General features: G+C 38.3%; 1 protein-coding gene across 1 annotated transcript in view; it reads right to left on the bottom strand.

Annotated features, from left to right (window-relative positions):
- Nucleotides 1-1996: 1996 nt before the first annotated feature.
- LOC762390 (plexin-A4) overlaps nt 1997-14155 on the bottom strand; it is a 48820-nt gene continuing 36661 nt past the window's right edge. The window contains exon 7 of the mRNA XM_031000005.1: nt 1997-2113. Coding sequence (XP_030855865.1) covers nt 1997-2113 — 117 coding nt within the window. The remainder of the gene's footprint in view (nt 2114-14155) is intronic.

Below are 14155 nucleotides of genomic sequence, written 5' to 3'. Positions count from 1 at the left end.
CACAATGTTGGTAAAAGTGAAAGAGGTATTAAAAAAAATCAAAACAAAAACCTTCTGAAAATGTGTCATATTTAAAGAAAACATTATCGTGTTGAATTTTGGGATTTATAAGATACTGATAGATTTCTTGAAGGCTGATTCACATAATTATGAGTAGCCCATGGATAAATGTTTCCAAAATATAGATTATAGACAAAATTCCAGTCATAGTTTTAAAAATTCAAACCAAACACCAAAGGAAGAAAGAAAAAGGTATTCCAAACCTTGTTTTAAATCATCATCTAATTTATTTTAAAAAAACACTGATTTGGTCTATATGGTCAGTTAGATGAACCATGAAAAACACATTTCCACCTAATTTGTGACTGTGGCCAAGAATGTGTGTAACTAAGAGCACAAAACCAAATCATCTATTTTGCCCTTTCAAAGATGTCCTTTTTTATGGGTTATGAGACCTTAAGAAATCAAGGAATAAAGAAAACACTGTCAATCAATACTATTATATGATGAACTGAAGCAAGAATGCTTTATAAAGACAAGAGAAGATAGAGAGAGGGTACTGAATGACAGGCACTACTCATCTCTTAACAGGAAGAAAGAGTGAACGACAGGAACTCAAAACAGCTGAATTCTCTTCCTCCAAACTCATCAGGACAATGACTTCATCATTATTCCTCTTCCATGCCATGTCCACAAATAAAAACACCAGATATTGGCCACTTGGGGCTCGTATCTATGGCTATGGGGTGGGAGGGGGTGGGAGAGGGGTACTAGAAGAAGATTTCTATCTTGAAAGTTACATCTATATCAAGTATTGTCCACACTCTAACTTCTGGAGAATGAAACCAAGAACCTGGTTTTCTGGAAATTGCAGCAAGACATTCATTTAAGAATATCCCTCCTTTGGAAGTGGATTTGATAAGTTCTTATATATTCTAAATATTTTGAAAATGACTTTCTCCTGGTAGATATCCATTACAAATATTCTGCATTTATTTCTAACTTCTAAACGATTGCAACTGTATTAAACACCAGTCTTCCTTGACTGCCATACATCTCTTTCGCTTCACTTCCCGTTGATTGAGTAACGACAGTCCCCTCCTACGGAAATGAGTTCAACCCCATTTGAAAGAAGCTTCAGTGACATCCAAGCCAAAGCCAATAAAGAGGGTTTCCACCAGGTTTCCACCATCATTTCCCCATCATATCCCTTCCATTCTCCTCAACCCTATCAACGTTCAATGCTTTTCATTTGCAATCGGATCCCACTTTTTTCCGCCACACTCTCTCTCCCTCTCCCCTCTCTCTCTTTCTCAAAAAAAAAGATATGCTTTATTGCAGACACGAGTAGGGCTGAATTGGCCACACGCTGGATTAGATTGGAGAGGTCTCCACTGCTTGTGAGCTCGGTTTCAAATTTAAATGTCAAGAAACAAGCTGTGTATATAAAGAGGACTTTAGGAGTTTCGAATAGCAAGGGACAGAGCCTATTTAATTCCAGAGCGTGATGTATTTAAGGCTTGGCAAGAGCCAGGTCTGTGATCTTAAAGCAAATGGCCAAATTACGAGGTGGAGATTTTCAAGCTCTTAGCACGAATTGCGAAGCTAACGTTATACATCCTGTTTGTCTTCCATCTTATGACACTTCAAAGAGATGCTAAAGCAGTCTAACTCTTCAAACCTCACGTACTCTATTCAAATATTATCTTTGGCAGGAAATAAATAGATATTCATATTTTCATGAGACAACGAATAGCATCTTAGGACACATAAAAAAAGGGTAGTATTGCGATGAAATGGGAAAGATATAGCTTCCAGTAATTTCACACTCTGTTTAAAAACAGTTGGCCTGTTAATCAACCCTTAATAAAGAGAGGTCTTGCCGGCAATCATCATTCATACATGACCTAAATCTGGAGCGACTGTTATTGGATTGGGAGGAAAACAAGCTGCCAAGATGCGAAAGCATCAATTAAGTCTGCTACTTTACTCTCATTTAAAGACCCCATTCAGATCCTTCTCTTGCAAGATAGACGGTATGAAAGGAGACACATTGGTCATTAGGAGACATCAAGATGCCGAGAACCAAATCCAGTTTGGCTTCATGACCTCTCTGAGAGGTGAACATGGGGTTACATTAATGGTTAAGGCCATTATCATTACTGTGATGTAACCTGATTATGATGATGATGGTGGTGATGATTGCTACTAGAGTGGTAGTAGTGGTAGTGGTGGCTGTGTTGATGATGATGATGATGATGATGATGATGATGGTGGTAATGGTGATTATACGAGTGATGATAGTCTTGATGATAATAATGATGTAATGTACAAGGTAGAGAAGGAAGAGGAGGAGGCAGAGGAGGAAGGGTAGGAAGAAGAGAAGGAAGAGGAAGGGGAGGAACAAGAGGAGATAGAGGAAAAGGAGGAGGAAGAGGAGGAAGGGGAGGAAGAGGAGGAAGAGGAGGAAGAGGAGGAAGAGGAGGAGGAAGAAAAGGAAGAGGAGGAAGAAGAGGAAGAGGAGGTTGAAGAGGAGGATGAGGAAAAGAATGAGAAAGAGGAAGAGGAAAAAAATGATGAGAAAGAGGAAAAGGAGGAGGATAAGGAGGAGGAGGAAAGAAGAGTCTGCAAGAGTAGGTAATGTGGAATGTTTTCACATCTACCCCTGACAGTATGCCTTTAAGATGATAGCCCTGGAAGAAGACTAGCAGATCAATTTAAGGTACCATTGAATGAGAGAGTAAATATAATGTAATGAATATACCATCCATTCATTCATCAGTTGGAATCTATAGTCTCTTCACATCAGACCCTGGATGCCTATATCACACACTTATAACAAAGCATAGACTAATGGAACATGGTACATGGATATTGGGAGGTTGTGATAAGTTGAGAGTAACTGTGTGGAAAAAGGCTGTTGGTTTGAACAATTAAAGTAACTTAAATCCCTGATATCAAATTAATTCATTTACTAGCCATGTGACACTGAGATTATTCCAAAGCTAATCAAACAAAAAACCTCTTATTTAATAGAAAAGATTTTTGGATACATTCACAAAATCAGAAACAGTGGTAGAGAACCCATTATTCCATTTGTCTTCAATAATCAAACTAAAAAATTAAACCTACCTCACCTCTTTTTCTTTTCAAGTTTATTCTCTTGACAATAAATTCAACACAAAAACCTTGAAAATGACATTTTCATGAAGAGGCCCCCCAGATACTACTTAGTATGAAGTGAGATCTCATGCTAGTATGAAGCCCGGCCCCCCCACTCCGGGGTCGGAATGACCCCATGCGTGTTACCAAAATGTCCGGTAAAGGGGTACTTTTCGTGCGACAAAGTCCGGCCCGAGAATTGTAAAAAAAAGGGGTGTATTAACTTTTCACCCGGAGACTTCTTTAAAAAGGGGGTGTTTTTTCTTTTTTTTTCTCTCGTCTCTTTGGACTCCTGAGAAATTATTCTGAATTTAGGGGGGTACATTGAGCATTTTTCATGATTTAGGGGGGTCTCCAAGGCAGGAAAAGCATGCAAAAAGCCCGCGAAAGGGGGGTTCGGAAATGTTGGTAGTCCTCAGATAGGGGGTGCTTTCAAAAAGAGGGAACGAGCATATGCGTACCCTAAATAACACTGAGTAGGGGGGGGGGGGCCGGGGTATGAAGTGAGATCTCATGCTGATATGAACTTAGTAAATTGTATTTAGGAATATTTTTCAAAATGTCCACTCTAAATTGTTCTATTCATTTCATAAGCAGAGAGATAAACATGATTTTGAGTCCAGTAAAAAAAATTAAAAATCTGTAAAATTATATTCTATACATGCTATCTTCTACTGATGTAGACTTATCACACTAACAGCAGGATGTGACCAAACGTTACTATACCATTGAACCTTACTTATGTGAAGTGTAAAACATTAAATAGCATTGATTTAAAGATAAATGTTCCTTACATGAAACCGTCAGAAAGGAACAAGCCTTGGTATTTCAAACATGGATTGTTCAGTAATACAGTAATCTATATTGCAGGGTTAGGAAGGAAGAAGTAACTAAAGAATGTAAGGAGATCGGTGAGGAGTATACACACCTCACTGGATGAAATATACAAAGAAAGCAACAAAATCAGTGGAGTATGCAGCCATGAATTTAGGTATAGTTAACGCATTTCTGCAGTGTGTATGGACGCAATGGTGTTGGATGTGTGCTTAATTTTGCATTCAAACTCCCAGAGGGGCTATCTTAACTCTCCTTGGGACTATACTTACAACTAATTTGATGACAGTTTGCATGTCATTATGTCTCATGAAGGAGACACGAGATAGCTTCAATGAATAATTTGTTTCCAGGGATGGCGACAGGGATGGCGACAGAGGTAACGTCAGATGGGACACGGAGAGGGACTGCGGTCATGGATGCACCTCGTCACCGTGGCGACAGGGTGCGTAGCCTTTCAACTTCATCAAAATTGGAGGATGTTTGTCAGGATGGATAGAAGCAACATGAGTAGGCTAAGAGGGTCAATGCCATCATCATAACACTTTAAACTGACCCGCTAAATACCTCTTCATTTTACGTTATGGATAGAAGTCTAAGCGAATGCAAAATGAATTTTTGAGAAACCCGTTTACTTCAAGGACCTAAAATAGAAGGGCGAGATTAAATGAAGATTTGCTTCACTACATAAGATGAGGCCCTAACTAGGAAAAGAGCCTGAATGATGAATAGTCTCTATCGTTTGAGAACAAAATGTTTGCCAAGAGCACCATTAATGATTGAAGACAATCATTCCATGTTTAGAACTGACAATCAATCAACCAATATAACTGATCATCGCTATACTTCAGACGAATGCTACATAAACTCTACTCGTGTCTTGCACATGATAACGATATATCATATTTCTCATAGTGCATACACCACAAAATTAACAGATCTTTATATATTCAACCAGAGTTGTTTGTTTAACCCTGCGATTCTGTTTTTTAGTTGAAAGATATGAACGTGATAGTCTACCCTTTCCCTCGAGACGCCTATTGATGTTAATGACAACGGTTAGCCACAAGAGTAGAGTGGCTTGACCGTGGTGCGTGAAGGCGATGAGTTTATGCCCCAAGGACGTGTCGTGACGTCCACTTGCTCCTCTCATCTTTCCTTCCTTAATGGTCAGTGAGTAAATGGAAATAATTGATCCCCGTTAGCACGGTCAAAAGTTACTCGGTAAGTGGACAAATTAGGACACAATGTCAGATTTTAATATCGTTTCTCACGTAAATCACGTTTGTGTTTATTTTAAAAATGCAGTCGGAAGCCGCAGCAACATTTTGTCAGCTCATTTGTATGAGGATTGTATTGTATATCCCTGATGGCCTCACATTCTACTACTGTAGATCATGGGCTGGTCAATGATAGTGGTTAGATACAGCCAGAGTGCATGTAGCTAGCCAGCGCCCCCCTCAAGCTAGTGGGACCGTTGATGCGGTGATAAATGGCTAGCTATGACAGTGATGGTCTGCTACTCACAGCTCAGGTGTATGTGACGTCAGCCTGAGTCAACACGAGTCAACTCTATACCATCATGTTCTAGAGGTATGGTGTAAGTTCAAACCGATATTACATTCGGTAGAAGTAAGCAACAAGTCTTCGGTGACATACACAATACAGTAGTTATGGTAGTATATATAATAGGAGGATAAGGGGGGGAGGAGGAGCTTTTTAGAAAAGAGCTTAGTTCTTGAATACAATCTTTACTCTGCGACATCACAGACACTCGATGATGAACTCCTCTTTAATTTATATCGCCGCTCATTCACCTTAGAAATTGAATTCAGCCAGGAGCAACTCTATGCCAGGCCAGACAATGCCTGCACATGCAAGCGCATGCCGTTTCTCCCACAATTCAACAGGTAAAATTTTCCTCACACTCGTACTCCACTTCTGAAGTCACCTGAACAGTTGTCGCTTCTGATGACTAAGAATGAGTGCTACCAAAACCGTTGCTTCTAAACAATACACAAAGAGCTTTTAGACTCAGATGTGTATGAATTAGTGATGAGCTACGGAACGGTACAGTAATACAGAGGAGTGATTATGGAAAGGAGGAGAAGATGGAGGATTAATGTGCTAGTATTGGTTTCATCCATGTCAGTGTTACGACAACTGCAAGTTTAACATGAAGATGTAATGTAACATCAGACCAAAATTGCATATTGTGCTTTGCCCTTGATTAAAGGGACTTGGTAACATTGTTCAGATGAGAGATAGTGTTGCTAAGGTAGTGACTTCAATGCTAGATGTACAATTAAAGATAATTTGAAAAATTGAGTGAAAACGGACCATTATTCATGGTACAAATTGGGAAAAACTTATCTGATCGATTCCTTAATTCTGCCAACTATATTATTACAATTTAATTACATTTTAGGTAAATGGAAATCGTCCCAAAGCAATAAAATGGCTCTACATTCCATTCCAGACATTTAAGTGTTGACAGATTTTTTATTGCCTGTTTTATGTCTTTTTTTCATGGAAAAACGGTTGGGAAAATTCAAAAATGGTTGGGAGAATTTACTGTTAATCACTGTTAGAGGGTGTCATACATCGACTCCTTCAAAGAAAACCATAGATATCTGTGGTTTGAGAATTTTTCAGGATTTTTTGCATGTCAGAGGGTAAGTACAGTAGAAGGAATATAGTAAGTAACATTTTAAACAGAAATTAAGCAATTTATTCATCAACCTTCAACAATGTTACCAACCCCCTGTCCACACACAACATTTTCCGTGACTAATCATGATTAGCTATACCGTTTCGCGATAGTGATACCGTTTCGCGATAGTTTTACGACCAAAATTGTAGGTGTGGACGCTCACTAACGATACGTCGTATAACGAAACTAGTCTAACGAAACGCAGGTTTGGGCATCGTTTCGAACTGAAACTCAATAAAGAATCACGCCTAATCACGGAAATGTTGTGTGTGGACAGGGGGACCCCCTGGGGGAGTGTAACTAGTGTAACTAACTGGGCGGGGCTTAACGTGACCTCGAGCGAAATGAGACCAGACCTCTTATCACTATCGCGAAACTCTATAAAGAATCACGGAAAATGTTGTGTGTGGACAGGGGGCATTTTATACGATGATTCTTTAGTGACGACGTTTCTTGTGTGTGGACATCCTGGAATTTATACGATGATTCTTTATACGACGTATCGTTATAGAGTTTCGCGATAAATTGTTTTGTGTGTGGACACGCTGCAAGTCACTTTAAAATCAAAGTATTGCTGCTGCTGCTGCTGCTGCTGCTAATGTCATATTATGAAGTTTTTACTTCTGGACTTCTATATCATAACTGTAGCTTGAGGCATTACCCACATAATTTGGTTTCAATAGACCAATGTTTCCTATCTTACGTGTATTTCTTAAACCAAAGTTGATTTTGATGACCTGAAGGCCCTCCTAAGGTTTGCTCAACAAACCAACAAGGAGAAATCATTGATACAGAATCTGAGATGATATGCAAGTAAAAAGGTAATAAGTAGTTCACAAAGGTTATGGGAGAAAAATCTTATAAAATACAACTTCATGAACTTACAGAGGAAATGGAAACTTATAACAGAACAAATGAACCCTGAACGCAAATATTATCATACATTGTGATACAATACATTATAATATAAAACGGGGAACCTTCTCGTGTCCCCCTTAAATAAACCCATAATCTTCTCGCCTCTGCAATGCCCTTAATTCCAGGACAGAATTTATCTGGCAAAGTATTCCGGTGAGAGGGGGAAATGATATCCAATTATATTCCCACTGCTAGTGAACGATACAGCCAATAGAGTAAGAAGCTGCTCTAAATGCCAGCGATCTGCAGCCCCACTCAATTACTTTCACGTATGGCTCATGCACTGCTAGGAAATACCACATGCTATTCCAATATGATGTTGTGCACAATCTCTTCTCTGCTAAACTCTTCTGTCAATATTAATTTGAGGATAGGCAAGCAACAAAATGCTTCATAAATGTAATTGCTACCTCTAAAAAAAGAAATCACTTTATAGAGATATAATCAATCCCACATTATAGAGTCATTAATCATCTTTTCCCATTAATTAATGTTCTATCGCAGATTTGGTGCTAGATTTAAATGTTTTTCCAGATAATTTGATTTCCTGGAATAATTGGCTGGGTGCCTATCACGCAGCCCCAGTACGGATGTGGAAAGGGAATGTCTGGGAAGATGATTTATTTCAAATGGAAACATTTCTGGACGGCAGCTGTCAACTTTTGGAACATCATTTCATGAAATCTATCTTCGCATTGATGTGCTAAATGTGGTAAACAACTTTAAAGCTAGACAGAATCAATTTAAGGGCAATTTTAAACAGATATCTACATAAAAAAGAGAAATGCCTCATGTGAAACAGGTAGAGCCTTACAAGACTGATCATCCATTTCTTTTATCTAAATTGCTATCAACATATTCATTCATTTATTCATTCATTCATTCTTTCTTTATTGTCTTTATTTATCTTTTATATCTTTATTTATCTATTTATTTGTAGTTAGGATTATAAATGATAATGGCTGCTGGAGCTATAAAGCCCTTTGGGAGCGCATAGGGACTTTATAATGTGATATGCGCTATACAAGAACTGAATACTATTATTAGTCCCATGTACTTTATTTGATGTTTGTCCCTTACACAGCCTCAGTTCTATGCATTATATTTGATGTTTGTCACTTACACAGCCTCAGTCCCATGTAGGTTATTTGATGGTTGTCTCTGGTAAGGTCGTCATCATCTACGCCACCTGTCCCAAGCCTTCTGCTGTCAATATTTCAAATACTTGAGACAGATATCCCTTTGTTCTTCTGCTTACATCCGTCCTTTTAATTAATGGCATCATTGAACTCCAATTCAAGACCAAAATATCTCCAAGTCTTTGATCATATTAACAAAACCAGTCAAACCTCATTAATTGAGCTTTCTTTCACAGTATCTGTGAAGTGTGAACAAATCTGTTACAATATTTATTTTGATCCGGTCCTTGGCTCCACAATGAAGATAATTTTCATCTGCTGAGAGCTACAAGAGTGCTTCCTGAATTTACTCCTGAACTATTACACATGGTTAAAGGCCTTTTGGCTCTGAAACAATAGACATGTGAGGTGCTAATGATGTTCCAACTGATTCTCTCTACACTGGCAAGACTCAACTAATGGCCATATGGCAGTCTTCTTTATTTACAAACATACAAACTTTAAAATCATTTAGGATTCAAGTCAAGTTCAGAATAAGACACATTTTAATATTACCATCCATAATCAAGCCTTCATCATCGTGATGTCAGAGGTGTTTGTTCTCTAATTACTTTGTTTTGGAGCAGTCATGCCTGACTGAGCACCGTCACCCATTGAAGCAGAGTGATAGCTGCATTATATAGAGACAGACGGAGCTCTGTTCATCCCTCATCTCAAAGCACATAGCGTTGATTGATGACAGGACTGCATCAAATTAACACTAAGTGCAAATAGGTCCTATCCTCATCCATCCTATGAATGTAGGTCAGATTCATACTCACCAACACAATATGCTATATGTGGGACTGACAATAGCATTGGCAATTGGGATTTTGGAAAAAAAGATATTCTTCTTGCTTCAATTTGCAGTATTCATAGTTATCTTTGAAACTATCGGCAAAATTTCATAAAATGTAAATTATAATCAAACCTAATTGAGGGTCTTATCAATATGGACATATCTCATAATTTTATTTAACAGGCTGGAAGTAACATTTCATATCCAATAATTTCATTTAAAAAATAAAAAAAAGGTAAAACATCATTTTCAGGAAAAAAAAAGGCTGAAAAGTCTAAACTAATGAAATATCAAATTAAGGAAGAAAACTTGAATACATTTACCAATACATTCATACTTTAGATAAGGTAGGAATCAATGCACTTGAAATGGATGTAGCTGATAAAATGAACAACAACGCTGGCTATGAGCTCGTAAGATACTGTCATGGACGGATAAAACTGTTTGATATGCTTAAGTAATAACATTACACCTATAGAGCTAGAATTGATGCGCTTGTCACGGATGTAGCTGTTTGATTTAAAAGGCCATCCAGAAGACAGAGAGCAATTTCCTCTCAATACTACTCTAACCAAAGCGTATCACAACAACCGACTATTCACGCTTCAAATTCTTTCCACAAGCTCAAATGCAATCAAAACAGCAATTGAACTGCATTCCAATATGTTTTCTTTTTCTTATAGAACATTATCATACCTCAAATTTAATTTTGTTTGATTAGGCTAATATCGGAGAACAGAGAGAGGTACAAAATAATAAATACAACAAATTAACCCCCCCCCCCCCCCAAAAAAAAAAAAAAAAGTTCAGGAGGAGAAAGAGCATATCCTTTATTCCTAATCCAACTATGATGCTTATGTGCAGCATCAACTGGAAAACAAACAGCAATGTGAACATACTCATATAGAGGCCCTTCATTAACTATGCACATTCTCGGGCCACTTTTAGACCAAACCACTTCTCTCCTACACTTGACCTTGTAAACAGGGAAGGTGATCTTTTGCTTTCGGAGAAAAATAAGGTTGGGGACAGAATTAGCATCCTATAAACCGCTCTCGGAGGCTCCATCTTTCAGTGCCCCCTCTTATTCTACTTTCTATTCCCCCGCTCAACTCTTACCCGCACCCCTCCCCACTTTCGCACCCATCATCTTTTTCCTAATCCATAATTTGCATATCTTTCTCATACAACAGCCTCTTTGGCCGATTTTTCTCTTCATGCTATTTTTATATACATATTTGATAGATCAAACAGGCAAGCACTTTCCCTTCAATTTAACCCAGAAACAAAAATGAATATTGCATTGCATCTGGAGTACCTAGACATCATCACTCAATAGTATCATCAAGAATTCTATTCCATACAACCTCATCGTTCAGCTTTAATTCTTCTTACAAGTTACATGTATAAGTAAAGATAAATTTTTTCTTAGCTTTTGTCAAGTTTCTTAAAATCAAATAGAAAAATACATACTTCTTTGGTTCCTACCATCCTTTACAATGTTTCTTTCTCAGTTAGTCAGTGATCGACTAAGAACTTCCTAAGGCACATGATCATAGGCCTTTCTTTTCACTTCTTCTCTCTATTCCCCCCCCCCCCCCTCTTTTCTGCTCCTTGCTCTCTCTCTCTCTGCCTCCCTACCCATTCCCTCTATATCGTTACCTCTTACCATCCCCCTCAATCTCCATTTGATTTCCTTTCTTCAACTCCGTTCCAGCAGTTGAATTTTGTCAAGCACTCCCTAGGTACACACGAGGGCAGGGAATCGAATTGGATAATGGCTCTTGATAATGTGCATCTTCAAAATATTTGCTCAGCTATGGCTGAATGTTTTGAGAAACAGAACTCGTGGAGATGTAGATGGTACTCTATTTAAGGGTGCTTTCTTTTTCTTTCTCTCTTTCTCTCTCTCTACTCCCCCATCACCCTGATTCTCCCCCTCTCCCCCCTCTCCATTTTCTCTTTTCTTTTCTTTCTCATTCTCTACATCTATTTCTCTTTTTATTTCTTTCTCACTCTCACTCCCTATCTATGTTTCTCTTCTCACACTTTCATTTCTTTCTTTCTCTTTCTCTTTCTCTCCTTCTCTCAAATGCACACAGTAATATACAGCTGATGTGATACACAAAAAAAGTTACTAGATGTTAGTCGTTTTATGACGTCTTCTTTAGATGTCACATGGAATATTGTTTACGATAGAGTATCAAGATACTCCCTTTGCTGCAGCATATTAATCAGACCACACTTGAGATTCATGAGTTTCTTGAATATACTTCCATTTCTCAGAAGAAAGTGTTTCAACATCATCCCTGAGCAAAGGGACCTCATTCATCAACACACAATATCCCAATCACATACCTTGTAAATATTTTTTGGGTGTACATTAGGATTGATTTGTTCCCAGGACGATGATAAATCTGTTGAAATCTATAATTCTCACATCCTCTTTAATAATGTAGGTTGGTTATGGGTTGAGTGAGTGTTGAGTTTGGAATCATGATTGTCTTAGCTTAGCACCATACTGATCAGTCCTCTTCTGAAGAAGATTTAGGGATGGATACAGAAGTCTCTCTCCATTTTGACCTTCAAAATTCTTATATCCTTGACAATGATTAATCAATTTCTCCTTTCCATCCTACAGGGTAGTAAATCTTGATGCAGTAACCAACTCCTTTTAATTCAATTCCATACACAAAAATTGTGGTACAATGAAGTCTGGTGGAGACAGGAAGAATTTTTAATGTGTGACAACCTCCACCCCATGGAGATCAAGTCTGTTACCTGCTGTGCGTCTCCATGTCACAACCTCACTTCCACTGTTCACCAAGTTGACATCCTTTCAAGCCACACTCCAGCCTTGACAAGAGTATCAGTGCCTACATGTATGTCAAATGTAACACTTATTGCCTTATACAGTATCTACAGCAGGCTACATTCCAAACAAAACAAAACACAGACATCAAACTTATACATCATATAGGCTTCAATTCTCTTTGAGTCGCCAATAGCTCAGTAGATAGCTCAGTCGGTAGAGCAGTGGTCTCGTAATCCGGTGACCCAGGTTCGAAACCAAGGCGATGCGCTATTGCCCCTTGGTAAGGCATTAATCCTCATTACCAGGTTCCTCGGAGAGAACCTAAAGCCGTCGGATGTCTGGTTGCTTACTTAAAAGCATTAATGCTTTCTTAGCAGTCAGGTGAAATAACCACCACCACATAACAGTCTGAGTTTACAGACTAAATCTACTGTTTCTACTAGTTGTTCGTGTTTGCAGGTAACTAAGGATTTTACTCATTAGTATCATGTCAAGTTAAGATTAAGTTACATGAATATTTCACCTTAACCTTTTCATATATTACAGCCTCTTCCTAAATCAATGTACACTATACCTCTTAAAAACTTCATCAATCGTGTACTATCCACTAAATGCCACAAATTGGAGCTGGAAAAAAAAAATCACAAAATCTACCAAGTACACCTGTTACTGTTAGGATATTATCGAATTGTACAAAAAGTATAAAAAATGTTACAACTACACCATTTACAAGACCTGCAAGTAGTTAATTTTTAGACACCATGGTGTAAAAAAACTAATGCTGTATTTTGTCTCCAGAGAGCTAGAAAGTGTTATTAATTTCAGTACAGTTATACAGAATCAATGCCCTTTGGGCTCTAAACAGAGGGTCAATTTTGACACAAGATTTGTTCGGAGAAAAACGACTATTTCTCAACAAAATTCATGAAATCAGAGATATTGTTGTTTGCAAACAGGCTGGTATTTATTGTTGAAGAGGAAAGAAAGAAAGAAAAAAGGTGAAGGAAAGAAAGAAAAAAGGGTGAGGTAAAGAAATAGAAATGTTTAAAGGAATGGGGAAAGGTTGCAAGGGGAATGGAGTGCATTGTTTGTTTAATGACCAGGTACGCGGCCTGGTCCGAGTACAGTTACTCACATCCTGTTCAGAGTAGAAGCCACTTTACGGCCATTTTACCACGCCATAACAGTTTCCCCCTCACCATGAAACATAACGCACGGCAAACACAAGTATGAAGTACCAAACAATACACCTCTCATGTTCCTTTTGTTTGAAATTTTCCCTGGCAAATATGCAAAAAACACCCGAGTTCACGTCCTTCCTTCCATCCAATCCCCCGTGTTGACATTCTCTATGATATGGTATGGCTGAGAAAGAGTGAATCATTTTGTTATCATCCAAGCCGAGAGAACAATCTGCTTGATGTGTACTGGTGGGGTCACCAGGGAAATAAAATTGCTGCAAATTGGAAGAATCCTCATCTTCATCATCCATCCCTGGAGGTCGCTGGAATACTGTCGCATCTCAACGAGAAGACTTTGCTAAATGAGCAAAATGCTCTGGTAACGGAGAAGCAGAGTAAATCCTTGCTTCTTAAGTTCTTAGAAGATTTATAGCGCACCTGCCCTTGAAATCTCTCTCCTTTCTTCTTTTCGAATTCATCTCGTTTGGGGTTTTCATCAAACTTAAGGGCATAGACTCATTTCCTCGTTTCCTGAAAAAGATCTTAAAATCTAAG

The sequence above is a fragment of the Strongylocentrotus purpuratus genome, unplaced genomic scaffold (genome assembly GCF_000002235.5).
Source record: "Strongylocentrotus purpuratus isolate Spur 01 unplaced genomic scaffold, Spur_5.0 spur5_scaffold_6, whole genome shotgun sequence".
Classification (NCBI taxonomy): domain Eukaryota; kingdom Metazoa; phylum Echinodermata; class Echinoidea; order Camarodonta; family Strongylocentrotidae; genus Strongylocentrotus; species Strongylocentrotus purpuratus.
Note: the sequence above shows the minus strand (reverse complement) of the source record. Positions and strands in the feature narration are given on the sequence as shown.